We start from the raw sequence: 20,928 nt of genomic DNA, 5'->3' as shown, positions 1-20,928 counted from the left end.
TCATAGATCTGTCAATTTTCAATGAATTGAGGATTCTGGGAAATTACTGCCTGAATTTCCCAGATTTTCATGGCTTTTCCATGGCGTGTGAATTTGAAAGAATATTCAAGGAATTCGCAGATCTGTCAACGTGCAATTCTCAACAACAATTTTCCATAGATTGAGAATTCTGGGAAATCACTGCCTGAATTTCCCACATTTTCCACAAAATCGTGAAAATTTATCAACGCGGAATTTTCCAATAGATTGGGAATTCGAGAAAATGACTACCCGAATCATCGATTTTCTATTAAATCAGGTTTTCAACTGTAAATAGATTTTCCTCTCGACGGAAAAACCTGTCGGGATTCATCAGAAAAAAATCAGAAGAATTAATATCCGTGTCGCTCTTGACGGAGATGTTCCATAGCGATTCACACAGTTCCATAAAATCTTTTCATAAAGTCAAATGGAAATCGCTCCATTCTCCTTGAATGACTACGTACTCTACAATTCCAAAGGGATAAATCACTTTCAATCAATTATTCCCTAATACATTCAAACTAGTTCCAGTGGAGGGAGAATACTCGGAGTGATTTAACTCGTTTATCAACAGGAGAATTGAATAATCCGTCTGGAATTAAGTGGAGAAAATTCACTGAGAGATTATTCTGAAAATTCACATCTCCATCTTGAAAAACTCTCCCACTCTACGCCACTAATCAATTAATTACCCTAGCATGAATCCACTTGAATTTTCCGATCGGTGAAAAGAGAAGAATTATCCGGAAAATTATAATTCCTGAATTTTATTTTCCAGAAAAATTTTCAATTTTCGAAATTTTTGTGGGTTTTTCACCTCAACATATTTGGTGAAAATATTGGAAAATTGAAAATTCCAGGAATTTTTGCGCCTGAATTTTCTGGATTTCTGTTAAAATTCCGGAAGTTTCTTTCAAATATTCTTACTTCCGGAATTTTCAAAGAATTTCCGGATGATTCGGACAGATTGTATGGATGGAATTCCACGATGAATTCCTTATGAATTTCAATCTCGAATAAAAGTTTTTTGGAATTCCATTGGGTCTTGAAACCGAAGAAAATCGGATCGAACAATAAACAATTGCAATTGCAATTGTAATTGCAATTAGTCTTCAAAGAACGCCTGAGAGAAAATGGGGCTAAAGGTTGTCATCAATTTAGAATTTAAATATCCCATTTTTTCCCGCGGTATGTTGCACTGTCAGCGATAAAAATGATAAAACTTCACTCGTAAAATGATTTTAATGTGAGAAGTAGCAACTCGTGCTGTTCAACGCCTAAATATTTCGCGGGGTCTGAAGAAATGCACTTTTCTCGCGGTTGTGTTTTCTCCATTATCGGCCTGATGTTCCCACGAAACTTTCCAGAAACCTCTGAGGAACTTTGAGAAGTGAGATAAATAACCGAGAAAATAATTCACCCCTGAAAAGTTTCAGGCATTCAAAGAAAAAAAAATTCTAAACAACAAAAAAAATCTACAATTGATCGAAATCATTCGGCGATTCTAGAATCTTAAAACCCAATAAAATGAAAAGAAAATGAGAAAAAAATAGTTATCACCTGAATTTTCTGGATTTACATCTTTAATCAATTAAAGGATTGACTAATTACCGAAATACTTGAAAGAATTCAAATTAAATGTTTGAATTTCGCGCGCAATTTATCTGGGATTCCCCGAATTATTTGGAGAAAAAAAAAATTCTCTTTAAATACGGATTTCCCGGTGGTTAATTCATTTGTTCGACAAGAGTAATGACTTTTCTCAGTATTAATAATTGAATCTGCTCCTCCGAGAAATCGAAACGTCAGAATCAAGTGAGAAAATGAAATAGCGGATTATTCGGAGTGAAATTGTTGTGGCGTGCACCATGAAAATAAATAGTAACAGCGAAATGCTCGAAGGTAATATGCAAAAACACGTTATCACCTGGAATATCAGCCATTTCCCACATGCACAGTTGCCCTTTGTGCAAAATTCACCACAATAACAATAAGAGATATTCCCATACGTTCGCATGAGCTTTTGTCCCTAGGGAAAGTCATTAGTTTCATTCAGATATTCTCATGGTGAAAAAATTTTTCCACTGTCTCGATTCAAATTTACGGTACCAGCATGACGAAAAAAAAAATTTATACCAAAGAAATTTACGGAAATTTATTTCTGCCAAGTCAAGTCAAGTTAGAAATTATTTCGGTCATTTTCCATCAGATTGAAGGAAAAATTTACAGAATCGTTATTTTTTTTTTTGATTATGGTTAATGATTATTTTTATAAACAAATATGAAAAATTGAAATTTTCATCTGAGAATTTTTGAGGAAACGAAAATATTTTTCCTTAATTTCTCTCAATTCCATTAATTTCCGTGGGAAAATTCAAATTTTCTCTCATAGGCGAAAACGGCGTCATTAAAAATTTTATTATTTATTTTTTTCCACAATAACCAATAATTGATAATTATATTGCATATTGAACATACGATGATATTCAAGAAAATCTCAATATTTCAAATATTTAAAAATATAATCACAATAACAATCACAATATATTCATAAAAAAATATAAAAAATATTGAAATATCTTAAAATATCTTCGTATTTAAATTTCCACATAATTAAAAAATAATCAATGACACCTTTACATTTATATAAAATTCCTCAACATTTTCCCCTGAATTTTCCATTCTCTATTGCACAAAGAGGCATTATTGGAGGGCAATAAAAGTACAGAGAAATTGCTTATTCCGTACGTGCGAGACAGAACCGAATAAAAAATAAACAAATTGGGTTAACTATTGGAGTAAATAAAACGTGAAATGTATATATGTACAATGAAATAAACTCCAATACACGTGTGATGGGTTTTTCCGGCAGTGGATTCCCTTAATTGTCTTTTCCTTTTTTTTTCCACGGTTTTCCCGCAATTTCTCCCTATTCTCAATAGTTAATTAATACCCGAGACTAACAATATCCGGAATTAGTTTACGGCCTCGGGGACGATTGAACAAATTCCTAGTATCAGTTATCCTTGGGTCAATTGTCCGCGGTAAATACCATCATTTCATACGCTCGGATAATTATTCAAAGGACTTGAAAATCACGCATGCAGATATTTTAAATTGGATTTTCGTGGATCAATTTTGAGGGACACTGAGTAAATAGAGAATTCACTCATTATTTACCATTTATCTCGTGGATATTCCAGAATAAATAAATAAATAATCATAAAAAATAAACAAGAAAAAGCTCGAAATTTTAATTATCCCGAAAATTACAAAAAATCTACTAATTCACCCGGAAAAATAAATTATTTGACATTAAATGAAATCATCTGAATTTTCTCTCGTTTTCATAAAAATTATTTAATTATCTAAAAAATAAATTCGTTTATATAATCAATTATTATCTATTAATTATGAATATTGAATAAAAATAAATGTTAACAAACTTTTAAAAAAATGGGTTAATGAATATTAAAAGTGAATTTTGAAAAATCGTGTGGAATTTTTTTGTAAAAATTTTGGATGGAGAATTTTTGTTTAATATCAATTGTTTATCCAAAGAAATTAAATTTTATTCGTTTAATTGAATAAAAGTTAAATGACAAAGAATTGAGCATTAAAATAAATTCTCCGAATTAATCAATTCAATTAACTTGAGAATAGAATAGAAATCGATCGACGAATTAGCGACTCGAGAAAATCCGTAAACCGCCGTATCTCCATCAATGAAATTGAATTTTCATGCCCTTAGCAACTTCAACCTTTAATTAATTAGTCCCAGGTGTTAGCCAAAACTAGAGGACCATATAAAACTTTCAGAGAGTCGCAATTTACCATTTCTCTCGCTCCGTCTAACATCCAATCGATGCATAAATAAATTCAACAAAAATTTCTATGAAAAAAAAAATCTCCACGATTTTTATTCATCACCCATCGACTATTTTCTTTTTTTATTTCAACTTTTCCGCATTTTTTCTGAGAAAAATTTCACCGATTCCATATTTTCATTACACGATTAAGAATTTCAAACAGAAAATTCACTTTTCCTCACGAAATTTTAATTTTATTTTGGAGAATATTTTGATAAACATCCAAATTACACATATTTTTCATATATATAACAATATATTATATATTTTCATAATATATCCACATATTATTGTTATTATCATTATATGAATTGAATACCGACGGTAGTGGCCGTGCGGTTAGAGTGCTGGACTAGCATGCCAAGGATCCGGGTTCGATCCCGGGCACCGGCGGTCAAAAATATATAGCGCTCTGATCTCACGGTTCCACTGCCGAGCGGTAGTCCTGTCAAAAGGACGACTGTACCAGGGTAGGTTTTTCCCTCAGATGAGGTTTTCCCTCCCTTTCGGCAAATGCGGTACAGGGGGTTGGGGGGTGGGAAGGGAACAAATCGTAAAAACCCGAAAGGGTATACGAGTGAAAGAAAATTTTTTATATGAATTGAATATTGATTTCTAGAGGAAAAGAAAATTAATGGATTCGAATAAATAATTTATTAAATGCGATTATCGATTTTAAAATATAAAAAATATGAAAAATTCGAGAAAATTATAAATTATCATAATGAATATATGAATAAGGGTAATTTCCAATGAATTTCTAATTACTCTGACGATTTCAAATGAAAAGACTTGAGAGTTTTCATAAAATTTATGGAACTGATGGAGATTTATGCGACAAAAAGAAGAAATATGGCTGACAGTAATAACTCGCAAGCTCAGTGTCGATGTCATCGCAAAGATGAAGAGTAAAAAGAGCTGAAAATGGCGTCAGCCAGTCGGGTCATAGCTGAGCTGGAGGGAAACTACTTGTACCTCGTAACTCTCGTATTTTACCGTTAAACTTCTTGGAAAATTTATTCACGTATCAGAGGACATTGCTCACACCTTTCATTGGATATCGTAACACCATTTTCCGGAATACAAATTTTTAACATCGCGAGCCAATCGAATTTTTACGGATTTAGTTTTTAAAGAAATTCAACACTTTTCAGAAGCATTCTCACGTGCGCATTCAATTGTCCGCAGGAATTTGGAAATATCTCTAGATCTAAAGGACATAGCGATATTTTTGTTACGACCTTTTTTATAGGTCTTAGGTAACTTCACAGAAAAAGTCCTGACAAAAATTTTGATATCTTTCATAAATTCCGAGATAATCTCTAAAAACCGACGAAGAATAAAAATCGGTTTGAACAACTGCGTAATGTTATTACTGATTTTATAACAGAGATATCTCCCGTTCTAAGACAAATATCGAAATTTTCGTAATGACCTTTTATACAGATCTCCCCAAACCGTACAAAAAAGTTGTCAACAAAAATTTCGATACCCGCCCTCAATGCCGAGATAATCGCCAAAAACGGAAAAACAATAAAAATCGTTTTGAACCATTGCGTAATGTTATTACTGATTTTTATAACGGAGATATCTCCCGTTCTAAGACAAATATCGAAATTTTCGTAATGACCTTTTATACAGATCTCCCCAAACCGTACAAAAAAGTTATCAACAAAAATTTCGATACCCGCCCTCAATACCGAGATAATCGCCAAAAACTGAAAAACAGTAAAAAAAATCGTTTTGAACCATTCAGTAATGATTTCCCGACCGCGATTTTCCCACTAGTAATAAGCACGTATCGTCGTTCTCCCTCCCAAAAAATCTATTCCCCGTTCTTTTATTGAAACCATCCATCCTCTCCCCGACTATCGCAAATGTCAAGAAGAAATTGCTATATGAAAATTCCCACAGACGCAGAATGTTACCAAAAATAATCTCCGTGCCATGTCGGATCGGTTTGGCACAGTGAACTACCAAATATCACAACCGTGAATTCTTTCGTCACAAGGTTCCACATTATATACTCCAACAATACAAAATCCCCAGAATCCCCCAAAAAATTGCGATAAAAAATGAAAAAAAAAAAAAAAAAACACTCCACCGATACCGATCTCCCTCAACCCCTGATTAAATAATTAGCAATAATTTTTATACTCAACAATAACAATGATTTCATCAAAAATTTGTTGAATTATTAATACCTGCGGGCTATTACTCAGATTCAAAAATAGATAAACCGGAGAAACAAGCACTCGTTAATTCATGACGTATGGGGTCTACGTGCAACAACAATAATAAGTGGAATAAATAAATTAAGGTAATTGACCTCAATGTGAGAGGATTTTCCGAGTCTTCGATAAACCAGTGGGAATTTATTCTCATTCACAAATTCAAAATTATTCGATATTTGCAATTACGTGACACCCGATGAGAATAAAGTATTCACCCTCCTTGTGATTTTTTTTAACCCTCTCCCACTGCGACGAATTGCTTCATTACTCTGATAATTATTCATATGAATTAAACCGTAATTATCCCAGTAGGAAGTTCATAATTGATTTCAATCAACTCTCAATCGATTCTATTAAAACGCAGAAAAAAAAAATATTACTGCTCTACTTTATTTTCAATCCTTTAATTGAATAATATCCAAATCGATTTTTTTATTTTCAATTATTTTATTGGATAATATCCAAATCGATTTTTTTATTTTCAATTATTTTATTGGATAATATCCAAATCGATTTTTTTATTTTCAATTATTTTAATGGATAATATCCAAATCGATTTATTTATTATCATGAATTTATCTGAATAGAATATTAATTTCCGAAAATAATTCGTTGATTTAAAATATTGAGTTTTTAAGAAAAACTTTTATGGAATCGACGATATTTTATATATTTTTATATATTTTATATTTTTCTATTTTTTCCAGAGGCAATTTATTTCTCCAATTTTCTCCCGCTTTCACCGCGACTTCATATTTTTATTTATATTCCAAAATAGAATGCAATATATTTCCGATGGCTTCACTATCATTTTTCTCCAAGTCTTATCTAAGAAAAAAAAAAAAAGGAAACCCAAAAGTCTATCATATGGAAATACCGAAGTGAGTGGAAAAATACGCGCAATGGTCAGACACGACCTGCCATTTGAATTCACGATTTATCACTAGTCGTGACGTCAGCTAAAATTTTTCCCCTATTTCAAAGTCTCCGGAAAAGAATAAATAAATTTATAAATGGATTATAAATAAAAACTCCTCCCCAAAGAAGAAAAATAAATAAATTTATTACAAAATTATAAATCTATAATAAATTTATTGGTTAAACGAACTCTTACGACTGAAATCAATTTTTTTCCTACTCTTTAATTTTAATTTTAATTTTTTTATCAATGAAATTAAACATTAAAGACAAAAATCTTTTGAAATTGAATATTTTTGCTTCAATAAATAATAATAATTTATAATAATTGAATTAAATACGACAAAATAAAATATCGTAATAAACAAATTCTCTAAATTATTACTGAGGCAATCATTCAATTGTTTAAATAAATATAAAATGATGGAATAATATAAAATAACTAGAGTGAATTGACACCAAATGATCGCAAAAAAAATTGAAAAAATGGGAAAACAAAAGTGAAATACTGTACACAATGTACAGTATATTTATTGCTATAAAAAACCATAATAATATTGTCATTAGTCACTTGAAAATCATTCACTAGAGTAGGTATTGTTTTCGTGGTCTGTGTCACACGAGTTGATTTATTGAACTGTGAAGAGTTGACAGGATGTGGAAATACAATCGAGCAATTCAACATTCTACACCGTCTAATGACACTGAATTGTTGACCAGACAATTACCCAATATCATCAGGGATTTTAATTATTTATCAATTGATTTTTACGCGCCTGGAATTCATCGATTTTTCCTCCCGATGAAAACAATATTTCTACAAGCAATTTTCTACGTGAAAACTTCATTAACACGCCTGACAGCTTTTATTTATCCCGAGGTTATTCACAGAAAAATGGCATTTACTCGGCGATCGTTTGATTATTGATTATCGATTTATCGTTCATTCATTTCTGGGGAGAGATCGACGAGAGATAAGAATTTACGGTTTTCATAATTACGGATTTATCCGGAGAACTGTCGATTTAGGGGAAAAGTTGAGAGGAGATTTATTGTAGAAGATGAAATTTCGGATAAAATAGATCTTTTCATATTTTTTTATAAAATTGATAATTTGGGAGATAATTCAGATTTTTAAACACCAAAATCGATTGATTTGTCTTCAAGACGCGAGGTATAGAAAATTTTTGTTTCCAGTTCGTAATTTTCGAAAAATTACGATTGTTTAAACCCTTTTGATTGTTATTTAAAGTGATCAGGGGGTACTACAGAATGTTATTAAAAGTAAAATGTTATTATTTCACATCACTCGTACAAAAGCGTCAAACTAATTTCTCAATTTATCTTCCAGATCCAGAGTGCACCACACGAACCGTAAAATCAAAGGTAAACAGAAAATATTATTCTACGAGAATTGCCCTGAATTGAGAATCCCACAATTTTTCCAGATTACAAATGTCCTGAGAACTCTCAATCGATTCACCGCAAAGCCCTGTCCACCGAGATCGTGAAAACAACCGAGAACTTTCTTTGAATAAAATAAAAGAATGAAAGTTCACCTGCTATTACCCTAGGGTGTCCCGAGAAGTTGGTTTTATCGAGAAGAAAGTGAGTGCTTGCAAAAAATTCTGACATCCTGAATAAAATGCAAGAATGAAACAACACGAATAATTCATGGAAGAATAGTTCACCAAATATTTTCAATTTATTCCAAATTCAAAAATTCGGAAATCCCTTTTTAGAAAAAATTATAACGATTTTCGTCAACATTCAAGACTCATACGAAAATCCCATTAATTATTTTCAATAATAAAATTTTGAAGTATAAATTATTGAAACAGAATTCCTCCAGAAATTTTCAAATTATTTCAAATTCCAAAATTCGGAAATCCCTTTTTAGAAAAAATTATAACGATTTCCGTCAACATTCAAGACTTATAAAAAGATTCGATTAATTATCTTGGATAATAAAATTTTGAAGTATAAATTATTGAAGAATAATTCCTCCAAAATTTTCAAATTATTCCAAATTCCAAAATCCGGAAATCCCTTTTTATAAAAAATCATAACTTTTTTCGTCAACATTCAAAACTCATAAAAAAATCCCCTTAATTACTTTCGATAATAAAATTCTGAAATATAATTTATTTAAAAATAATTCCTCCAAAATTCTCAAACCTAAATATATTATATTAACCATAAATTTTTCGAAAACAATTCCAAATCCTGACATCTCTCTCAAAAATCCGTCCGAACAAAAAAATAATAAAAAAAAAACGTTTATTTATCCAGATCCGAAAATCTCGAGATCCGTCAAAGGCAAAAAATCCCAGGGAAGAAAAACCTCCACGAGAATTCCTTAAAAAAAAAAAATGGCCAACACTCCTAAAAACGAGAAATGAACGAGCCCGTATAATTGCCCGCAGTTCCATCAAAAAGTTCATTTGATCCCGAAGAAAGTGAGGCTGGCGAGAAGACAGAATAAAAAGCCCAAGGGGCTGAATTTGCACCCAAAAATTCACAAGGAGAGAAACGACAATGGTAACATAAAATTTCGAAAAAAAATCACAATCATTAAAGTGGCGAAAGTGAAAGAGGACGAGGAGGTGCCGGCGAATTTGCCAAAATTACCGCGAAAAAGAAGAAAGAAAAGTGAAAATCCGTGAAAAAATAAAAATAAAAAAATAATGGAAATTGACAGTGAAACGATGAATGCCACAACAGAATTACCGAACGATTGGACAAATACCGATTCAACATCTATTAATCAACGTAATCTAGACAGTAATCTTACACTCGAGTGCAACGCAGAGTTGAATGATGGCGCGCTATTCGAATTTATAACAAATGGAATTCTACTAAATCTCGTTGGGCTCTTTGGATTATTTGGTAATATCATATCGATGATTATTTTGTCAAGGCCACAGATGAAATCATCCATCAATTATCTACTCATTGGACTCGCAAGGTGCGACACTGTTCTCATTATAACTGCGGTGAGCACATGTTATTCTATTTATTGATTAATTATTATTAATTCAATTGTTATAGCCATTTATTTTTTATTGTTAATTCGTTTATTATAGCAATCCTTCAGTCGTGTACTAATTTTTTTCGAAATTCGATGAACATGAATTTTTTTCGAGAATCGACGAAAATATATTTTTTTTTTGAAAATCGATAAAAATTATGTTTTTTGAAAATTCTCGTAGAAACTCATGAGTTCTGAGTAGCAGCCTTCTCTCTCAGTCCAAAAAACTACTGAATTCAATTAAGAGATGAAAATAATTTTTTTTTCGAAAATCGATGAAAATTTTTTTTTTTCGAAAATCGATAAAAATTATTTTTTTTCAAAACTCTCGCAAAAACTCGTGAATTCTGAGTAACGGGCCTCTCTATCAGTCCGAAAAACGATTTAATTTCATGGAGAAAAGAAAATGGAATTTTTTTCCAAAAATTTCTGGACCATGGCCCATAAAAATCGAATAAAAATCAATTTTTTTCAAAATTCCCGCGAAAACTCGTGAGTTCTGAGTAGCGGCCCTCTCAATCAGTTCAAAAAACGATTGAATATCGAAAAATCTCCCTTCAGCAATAAAACAGTGAATTTTATCAATGAATCTTTGATAGTTATCATTCCGGAAAACCAAACCACCAGCAAACGCAAATGAAAGTAAATGCCCCGCACTAGTTCCCCGATCCCCAGTAAATTCTCCACGAATGCTGTTGACTTTCAATATTTACACTCCACTTATTTTCCATTCTCCCCATTTACCAGGACGCCATTGAAAATTCATGTACAAATGTTTCAAAGTCAAAAGTTACATCCCAACAAAATGACCAATGGTGAATAAATAGACTGATAAAAGACTGAAAAATCGATATTATCCATGCGAAAATACGCGATACTCCAATACCCATACCAACCAGAATTTTCACAAAGGAAAAAGAAAAAGGAGAGTGAAAAATGTAGCAAAACCTCAAAGGATTTTTCCGTGGCATCGGAATGATGTGAATTCAAGTCGACATGGAAATACGAAAAGAAAAATTCAATAAAAATTACACATCGGTTGCATAATCTGCGAGTAAAAACAGTATTCAACAAAATTACAGAAAAAGTGGATAATTTCTCGGTTATTTTTACTCAATAATTACCGCCAGATTATGGAACAATTAATTTTAAAATGGAAAATCCCAGCAAAACAGGACACGGGGACAAAATGGGATGAACCAGACGATTCAATGGAAGACGTAAGATAAAAATTGATGGTAAAAATCCATTATTCAAAATTTCAGTTTTTCCAGAATTTTATTACTTGACTAATAAAAATAATGTTGAAATTCCCATACAAGAAATTTCAGCGATCAGAAAAAAAAATAAACGATTCAAATCAGATGGCGTATTTTTAAAAATAAAAAATAGAAAAATGAAGAAAATCACAGTATTATTAAAAAAAAAAACTTAAATTCGCAAAAACACTGTAACCCTTTTAGACTGTCTCCAACATTTTTTTGGCGGGAAAGAAAAATGGTTGGGAATGAGTTCAAAACACTTTTCTTCAAGTCTCCCATTTTGTCCGGCTCTTCCCTAGGTTCGATCTTTGAATTTTATTTGGGGGAGGTGAGGAGGTAGTAGGGTAGAGTAATTTGTGTATTGGAAATCTATTTGATAGAGTTGACGAGAATTTAATGAATGTAAAAGGGTAGATTGTCGACGAAGAGATGTTGAATAATTAATTCGTGTTCCAACGAATGGGAAAATAAACGCTTTCTATGGGCTATTTGTGATACGACCCCAAAAATTTTTAGCTGCCATTTTTCATTTTGATTTGACGATACTGCAAGTGCTATAAAATGAGGCCAATCTGTGCCCTCTATCTCGACTTGTTACGGTAGTTTCTGCAAGTCTCGTTACTCCGGGTACATGAGAAAATCTCGTTATGTTAAATTATTTGACGTGTTCGGGGGAGAATAAATTATGGGTATCAATCCAATTTTATTTTCAAGACCTCGAGATGACTTTCAGATTTGAAAAAGTCACGATGTCACCCTCAAATTTATTTTTCATTTTTTCAATTAATTTTCCCCAAAATTTTACAGCTTTCATCTTTTTCTTTCACGGAGGACCTCAAGGAATTTTAAGATTTTTTTAAAATCACATTTTCGAAACACCTCCAATGATTTTCAACACAAATTTCGATTTTGCTGTTCATTAATATTAATTTGCGTCGGCTCATGACACTGCGAAAATAATGAGGGGATAGTAGGAGAGGCTAGAAGCTAAGACCGAGGGGTGCCTATCAAACCATGAATTATGGTAACAGGAAAAAAAAATATAAATTAAAAAAAATAAATAAAAAAGTCAGCTTTCCATTGAGGACCGCCGAAAATAAAAAATCTTTGTCAATTCCATTCTCAAAACTCCCGAAGATAATTTTAATCAAACCATGAACTATGTTAATAGAAAAAAATATATAAATAAAAAAAAATAAAAAAAATATTAATTTGCAATTTTCCCACAAAATTCTCCAATTATCAACTTTCCATTGAGGACCCCCGAAAATGAAAAATCTTCGTCAATTTCATTCTCAAAACTCCCGAAGATAATTTTAATGAAACCATGAACTATGGTAATAGGAAAAAAAAAAATGTAAATTAAAAAAATTTTTTTTTTTTATATTAATTTGCAATTTTCCTACAAAATTTTCCAATTATCAACTTTCCATTGAGGACCCCCAAAAATGAAAAATCTTTGTCAATCCCATTCTCAAAACTCCCAAAGACAATTTTAATCCGAAAAATCTCGATCTCATCTCAAATATTAATTTTCAATTCGTCAATTGAATAAAAAATTTTCTTTAAAACAGGTGCTGATACACGGCCTACCGGCGATTTACGCCTACACCGGTCTTCTATTTGACTACAAATTCGGTGTATTCCCCCAGATAGTGAGATACTTATACCCCCTGTCATGCATGGCACAGATGGTGACAGTGTACTTGACATTGACAGTTACAATGGAGCGTTACGTTGCAGTTTGTCATCCACTCCGGGCAAGATCATTCTGCACATACGGACGAGCAAGAATTGCTGTTCTCTCCATCGTTATCGTATCGATTATTTATAACATGCCGAAGTGAGTTTACCTATCAAAAATCAATCTCCCCCCTCCACCACCCAACAATTCTAACAAAATTTTCCCTATCTCCATAAAAAATTACAACTTGAACCGATAACTTGAAAAAAATTTATCACATCCACCCAATGAATTCACTTGGAAATATAAAATAATATTCAAATTGTTAATTAATCCCCAAAATATACGATTTTTGCATTTTATATTTGTTAAATCCCTCAAAAAGTTTCACGAGCATGCAATAATTGTTCTAAAACTTCATTAATTTTTGATGAGTTAAGAAAAACCGGAGGGAATTTATTGCCTTGATTAATTTGAAAAAATGCCTTTTTTTCAATATAATCATTTATAAAACGAAAATTTACTGAATAGTCATGGCTTCGACAAATATGAAACATTCAAAGGGATCATTTTCGCGGTATCACGTAGAAAAATTCATCATCTATCCCTTCGACCCCAGTGCCAATAACTTTTCATTCTGGTTCAAGGTTCTGGGAGGTAGACCTCGAGGAGGAAATCCACTGGAAATACAACGTCACCGTCTACTGCGTTGTTCCAGCTATTTTACGATCCAGCGATATTTACATAACTATTTACGTCAACTGGATGTACTTTTTCGTATACTATGCCTTTCCATTCGTCGCCCTTGTCGTCTTCAACGTCGCCATTTACCGGAGAGTAAGTTTATAAAAATTATCAACAATCGGAATATTGTTTACGACTCCACATGAAAAGATCATTTTCGATAATATATCAAATTATGCGTCAACATTGGCCCAACATTGTGCCGACACTGATGCGACATTGAACCGACACTGCGCCAACGCTGGACAGACATTGTACCAACATTAAACTCATAAACACTCCAGTGGATTTCCAGAATATGAATAACGTAATTGTCACATGGTTAAACTCGATTGAATGAAATTGAACAATTTTTTTTTTTAAACGATAATTGAAAAACTTTTTGGTCACATAAAACCCGACATTTTCCGAAAAACCTCAGTATTTTCCAATTTCCTACAAGAAAATAATAGGCTGTCCTAACCAAAAAAAATCCGAAATTTCTAGTGACAAGATCAATATTTTAATTAAAAACTTGTATGAAAATTGTTAATAGCAAAGTTAGTCATCAAAACATGAAAGATTGCTCACACAAAATCGAACGATTGTAATTTTTCCGATTACATTTTTCCGACCTCCAAAAATCTTTGACAAAACACAAATTCCTATAGTGTGAGAATTTTCCGGACAGGTAGTGAATATTAATTGAACGAATATCCATTTTCCCCGGCTTTTCCTTTTTCTCAAAGAATATTTTATCTTGCAAGAGTGAATCCGCCCCGGAATGGAGTCAAACTTCCACCCCATCTGATTCTACTATCAATTTTTTTTAACTCTTCAAAAAAAAAAAAAAAAATCCCTCCTTCGCTTTCACATAAGGGGAGAAAATGCTGAGAGCGAGGAGTGAGCACTTGATCACTGGAGCGCATTATTTTTCCAACACTTTTCTTAGAGAAGTTTTCCCACACTGATTCTAGTTTTTATGGCATTGATTAATTATTGCTGAGTGTGAGGAAAATATCATAAAAAAAAGGCGTGAAAAGTAATGGGAATTGCCGCAAGAAGTATTTCTTAGATCCGCGGTAAATCCCTCAATTCCAGAAGCTCCGATCTTAATTATTTTTCCCATCGAAATTAATGACTTCTTTATATATGTCGGGGAAAAGTTCCTCCTTTTAACGGAAGCCATCGTAATTATCGACTGTTGAAGTCAGTGGGGAGACAAGATGAAAACCTGATTTGGCCTCGTCGTTTTTTCCTAGGTTTTTTCATTTTTAGGCAGAAAAATCGGTGAAAAATAATCGTTCCGATCACGGAATTATGAGAGAACGAGTCGAGGATCATCTGAAGAGGTTAAATAATTTTAAAGAACGTTTGAAAATTCGAGATGACAAACTGGAGACCGCCATCTTGTCCTCCGGGCCCCAAGAGACTTCCAAGATGGCGACCTTCGAATCCTACCACCACCTCGCGTTTTTAAACATTGTTTAAAAATATTCATTCCATCATATATGAGATCACTTTGTTTCATCATAATTTTGAGATCGGAACCATTTTTTTGCGATAATTTCTGTGGTTTAAAATGGTGGAAATAATGGAAATTTGAACCACAAGGGCGACCGCTCTAAATTTCATTCGATAATAAAATTGCCCCTCAAAATATTAAAAAAAAATATTAGAATGTAAATATATAACTTCGCGAATATATTACCCCGAAAAATGTTACACGTCGCAATATTACGATATCATTATATTATTTTGAAAAATATTACAAATGAAAGGATTACGCCAAAAAATTGTTTACTGCACTTTTTCGAAGTAATATTTTGAGTTTCGTTATTTCGATAGGTAACCACCACGAGAAGTTCATCAATTTCCCCGTGATGTTGAATAATAAAATGAATAATATTCAATTAAATAATTCCTTATTTCGACGAAATTAATGAATTCTCGTATTAAATTCGACGTGAAAATTGTATCTCAGCATCAAACGAATTCGCTGAAATTTAACTTAGAAAATGTAATGATTGCACTACCGGCATTACAACCTCTGACGACAAAAGACAAGCGACTGTTGGATATACACCCCACATGGGACCACTTTGGCAACATATTTTTCTCACTCCACCCCCTAGCCCAAGGGCGCCAGTGGTTTTCCGTCGAAAACTATAATGGTGACTGGTCGCAGTGGGTTATACAGAATGGAAAAATGTAGCCAAGAGGAAACTAAAAAAAAAAGAAAAAAAAACGCAAGACAAGGAAAAAGTTCACCGATACTTCAAAGAGAGAGCGAGAGAGAACACCCAATGCACTTTCGTCCCCATCCCCCCCCCCCCATCCCTTTCTGCTACATTAGAACAGCGGAAGAATTGAAAAACTTTGGGATTAAAAATTATTTTGAAATCCAAGACGGTAAAAATAGAATGAATTTATATCACCAACTCCAGAACTTGAAGATTAAAATCCGATAATCATTCATTTCCGGACAATATAATAATTATTAAATTATTTCTTTTAATTGAAAAAAAAAGAATAAGTCTCAAATAAAAATAAAAAAATTGAATTATTGATAAAACCTCCAGTAATTACAAAAAAGAAAAAAAAAATTGAATCACCGAATAACAACAAAAAAAATATTGAATAAAAAAAATTATTTATAGACTTATTCTTTTTATTTTAAATAATTGACGGCGGCAGCATGAGAATATTATCTCAGTGTCTATCGATCCCAGAGTAAAAAAGACGTAATTCCACACCCCCACCCACCCTAGGGATAAATATTAATTTCAAATAAATATTGAAAAGTAAATGAATGAAAAAATAAAAATGATTAATTTCTGATTGTTGCAGGTGAGAAAAGCAAACAGAGACCTTCAACAACTATCCCGTCACCAGCGTCGTGAGATAAATCTAGCAACAATGTTACTGTGCGTAGTAATAGTATTCATCGTGTGCAACGTTCTTCCACTAGCCTCAAATGTATTCGAAAAATTTCAAGTACTGCCACCAGCCTGGCTAGTACAAGCTGGCAATCTCCTCGTTACAATAAACAGCAGTATTAATTTCATCGTCTACGTTATATTCGGTAGAAATTTCAAGAGATTATTCATCCGATTATTCTGCAGCTCAAAGCTATTCGGCCCCGGCAGAGACAGCCCAGAGTTCCAGACAAATGACGAATCTGTTGTTACAAATACCACAAATATAGAGATGAGAAATTCCATACGAAGATGCCATCACCACAGATCAAACACAACTGGACCGAGAAATAATCACTCGAGTGTACATTTGAATGGAAGTACAAGACAAAGCCCATGTGTTTATTATCCAGGAAGAAGTCCAGTGAGAAGTCCTAGTCAAATATCATCCAGATCATACATCAATGACTGGAGTAAAAACAACAATGTTGAATGATGAGCCTAATAAATAATTACCAAAATAATCCCCAGGTTTTCCATCAAGAAATAACTGAAGAAATAATTGAAGAAATAAGTGAAGAAATTGCCAACTCCAATTCAGAATTTCTTGAATTGTAATCTCATTTCTTAGAAGGAATTGAATGTCATTTTTTTAGGGTAACGTAAGATAGAGAAACTTGAGGGTTGGGAAAAAATTCGAGATATTTCAAGATGTCACGTATTTGTTCCAGCAAATAAATCCGATTTCATAGGTATGAGAAGGAAGTCGAGAAGTTTGTTGGTATAATACGACATCAAGACCTTCAACTTTCGGACTGACCTGGGGGAGATATTTTCTTTCAGTTCTACGTGACAGGGGAGAGGCCGGATGATTTAGTAAAAAGGGTATAAATACTCCCTTAATTAATTGTTTATTCCATTAAGGTGAGGATAAATTGGAAGTCTCAGGTTTAATTCTTATGAAAATTACATTTTAATGATCACGAAACCTCAAAGAACAAAAAATCCCTGAATGTTCAAGAAAATTTCACTGAATTCGATTTAACCCGAAACTCTGAATAAAAAGTGAAATTTCTTGGAAAATTAACGGATTTTTTCGGTCTAAAATGCGAATTTTCATAAATTTTCATGAATTTTTAAATAAACTTGAAGTTATTGAAAAAATCGAGAATCCGCGAATATTTAAAATGCAAGTTTTCGACTTTTCATTAATTTTTCGGAAATAATACAAAATGATGAATTTGAAATAATAAAATTTCCTGGAAAATTCGGTCGCCATTTTTTCGACGTCATATTTAGAAAGAAAAGTTTCTTGCTGTTAAGAGAGAAGTTTCTCGATTGAAGAAGCCGAGTTTCGAGATTGAAAAAACATTTCTTTGATTCAGAAAAAGTTTTCCACGATTGGAGAATAAAATTTTCATTGGAAAACTTTTTCTCTCCGCGGATTCCCCTCCAATATTCGATAATTGCTCTGACCTTCTCTGTGACATCAATTATTTCCAAATATAATGAACTAGATTTTATTTATCCAATTATGTGGTATAAATTTGTAGTATTTATTGTAAAAAATAACTAGAATTTTGATTGAACTCTTGTTTTCAACGGAGTGAATCGAGATAAATAATTCTCATGTAATATAAATTATTTGTACAGAATAAAATAAGATGACGTTAATGAGAGATTGTAAAGAGATATTTCGGTAGGTATTCGAGTGACAAAATACCTCAAAGTTTTGATATGATAATAGAGAATTGAATTAAGAATAATATATGAATTGTTTTATTTAAGAAATTAATTTATTCGTCAAATGATAAAATATTATCTTCGAATTTACGACTAAACTATCTCGCTCGTTCAAATTTATAGAATTAAAAGGCCTCATGATACAAAAAAAAAAAATAAAATATCGACAAAGCTTTGTTTCGTGAATCCTCAGCCAAAAAATTATCAAAATATCTGCCAAATGACATGAAAAAATTGTTCATTTCTCAAAAACCGAGAGAAATTAATTAACCGAAGGAAAATATTTTTATTGATCATCTGAAAATGCGAGATGAAGGCGCCGCCATCTTGTTTAATCCATCCCAGAGGGATTTTCAAGATGGCGACATCTCCATCTCGAATTTTCAAATGATTACGATAATTACTTATCTCCTTCCAATAATTCTCAATTAATTTCATCCTGTTCCTGTGAATTGAATAATTTTTTCAAGACATTCTGCAAATATTTAGATTATTTTTTGGCTGAAAATTAATTCCGCAAATATTATCTTCGCAAACAGAAGAAGGGGAGGTGTTTTTTTATGTGAAGAATTTCCTGAATATTAAAAATATTCAAATATGTAAATAATTAATTGAATGTCCATTGAAAATGATAATCAACTATATGATTAAAAAAAAAATAAATACCCAGACTATTTTTATCACATCAAATCCGACACAAGTGTCTAATCACTAGATAATAATTAATTCGTCAAAAATCGAATGAATTCTACAATTCAATTAATCTCTGCCATCCTATTGAATGGTGTTCATTCAGTGTTTAAGAAATTTAAGAGGGAAAAAAAGACGCTCTCATGGCTGTAAAACGAAATTAATACGTATTCTAGTCATGAATAATTCTATAAAGATGATTTTCTAGAATAATGAACCACGAAGAAGTAAAACCTTTAAAAATGTCACAATTCTATTCAAATCAGATATTCACCAAAAAATCTCCCTGAAGACTTATTTTCTACTTCTCATCGAAATTGAGTGAGATATTATTTAAACTAATTAAAAAATTAAAAATATTTCCCATTTCATATTCATCAAATTGTGACATCAAAAATTAATGTAGAATAAGAAAAAAAAAATCGCAATTTCCATCAGACTTTCGGAAAACAAACAATTGCTTGAAAATCTATCAATCCAAATTTAAAATTACGTAAAAGTATTTAGTTATTCAAAAGTCGAATAGAAAAATCTCTACGATCGAAGATAAAGTACGTTTTTTTACAATCGAATGAAAATATTTATCCTTCCTTTACTATAGCTGTATTTCAAAGTGCATTGTAAATAATAATTATAAAAGCAAGATAATTATTCTTATTCAATTTTCATCCCCTCCCCTCCCCCTAAATCTCTCAATAACAGAATATTCAATGGATACCAACGACTCCAAAATCTCGACCCACAAAATCACCGATAACTCAAAATGGGTAGAACGCAATTTACCGATTTTTATTTCAATAGAAAGATATCATTTCAGGCTATAACTCAAGATCAAATCTATCTGAATCGCATTATGGGGTCAAAAGATACGAGGGATCAAATAAGATTCATGATTCATTCGACACTCCCTAACACCAACCCTATCCTAAAAATAGGAGAAATTGTTCTGAAAAAAATGATGCGAATACTGATCCTTATCTAACAATTTATTAGCGAGGAGCAGAGGATTTCGAGGATATTAACAAGAAAAACGAATAATCGATGGACATTACATAATTCAAAATCTCAGCTACATCTCCATGAAAGTTACTGGTAGTTTCACTTGGCAGGATCAGTCTGCTTATTTTTCTTTGGTTTCACAACATTGTAGACGATGGTGAGACCCAACATCGCAAGTGTCAGCTTAGCCACCTGAATTTATTTCCCAATAAATAATCAAAAAGTTCCTTGAGATAGACTTGAGGTTAGAAATCCAGAGTTTTATTTACTCACGTTCGCCCGACCAGATATTGTCGTGCTATTAAAATATTTGCTGAGTCCAGTCAAATTCTCACCCTCGTGTGCCATTTCTCTTCCCTTTTCTTGTCAATTTTCCAATGAAAAATGCGAATTTCTCTGAGGAATCAAGAGGATTAGCTCAACTGCTGTTTCACGCGCAGGAAATCAATTGCGCGACGATTTTGGAGATTTGAAAAAAACGCCAGAGATGGCGGAAGTGAAATCCCGCGGGAATTTCAGATGAAAATTAACAACGAAGCCTATTCTCGACGCATGGGGAACGTTTTTCGTGAACGGAACGGAATCCGTGAAGAAACGAATGATTTTTTCTATCAGTACGAAAAAAATAGATTTCATTTTTCTTCCGAGGGGAAGTGGATTTTTCCTCTGAGTGCAAAATGGACTTTTCCTCTGAGTGCGAAATGGACTTTTTCTCTGAGTGCGAAATGGACTTTTCCTCTGAGTGCGAAATGGACTTTTCCTCTGAGTGCGAAATGGACTTTTCCTCTGAGTACGAAATGGACTTTTCCTCTAAGTGCGAAATGGACTTTTCCTCT

General features: G+C 32.4%; 3 protein-coding genes across 6 annotated transcripts in view; 1 reads left to right on the top strand and 2 right to left on the bottom strand.

The window, feature by feature from the left end:
• Positions 1-20,186, top strand: part of FMRFaR (FMRFamide Receptor) — a 23,689-nt gene extending 3,503 nt beyond the window's left edge. For 3 of the 4 annotated variants that reach the window (XM_011314275.1, XM_011314274.1, XM_011314273.1), the window contains 6 exons: positions 8,394-8,428; positions 8,491-8,650; positions 9,335-10,038; positions 12,910-13,178; positions 13,667-13,856; positions 16,593-20,186. In XM_011314275.1, coding sequence (XP_011312577.1) covers positions 9,730-10,038; positions 12,910-13,178; positions 13,667-13,856; positions 16,593-17,156 — 1,332 coding nt within the window. In that variant the 5' untranslated portion in view covers positions 8,394-8,428; positions 8,491-8,650; positions 9,335-9,729 and the 3' untranslated portion in view covers positions 17,157-20,186. The remainder of the gene's footprint in view (positions 1-8,393; positions 8,429-8,490; positions 8,651-9,334; positions 10,039-12,909; positions 13,179-13,666; positions 13,857-16,592) is intronic. The other variant, XM_011314276.1, reaches the window with a different exon arrangement.
• Positions 1-20,928, bottom strand: part of LOC105272273 (uncharacterized) — a 38,257-nt gene that overhangs the window by 14,225 nt on the left and 3,104 nt on the right. The window lies entirely within an intron of this gene.
• LOC105272244 (up-regulated during skeletal muscle growth protein 5) lies at positions 20,062-20,557 on the bottom strand. Its single transcript, XM_011314278.1, has 2 exons — positions 20,366-20,557; positions 20,062-20,284 (listed from the first exon to the last, which is right to left on the bottom strand). The coding sequence occupies exons 1-2, from the start codon at positions 20,438-20,440 to the stop codon at positions 20,192-20,194; spliced, it is 168 nt and encodes a 55-aa protein (XP_011312580.1). The 5' UTR covers positions 20,441-20,557; the 3' UTR covers positions 20,062-20,191.

The sequence above is a fragment of the Fopius arisanus genome, unplaced genomic scaffold (genome assembly GCF_000806365.1).
Source record: "Fopius arisanus strain USDA-PBARC FA_bdor unplaced genomic scaffold, ASM80636v1 scaffold00152, whole genome shotgun sequence".
NCBI classification, from domain to species: Eukaryota; Metazoa; Arthropoda; class Insecta; order Hymenoptera; family Braconidae; genus Fopius; species Fopius arisanus.
Note: the sequence above shows the minus strand (reverse complement) of the source record. Positions and strands in the feature narration are given on the sequence as shown.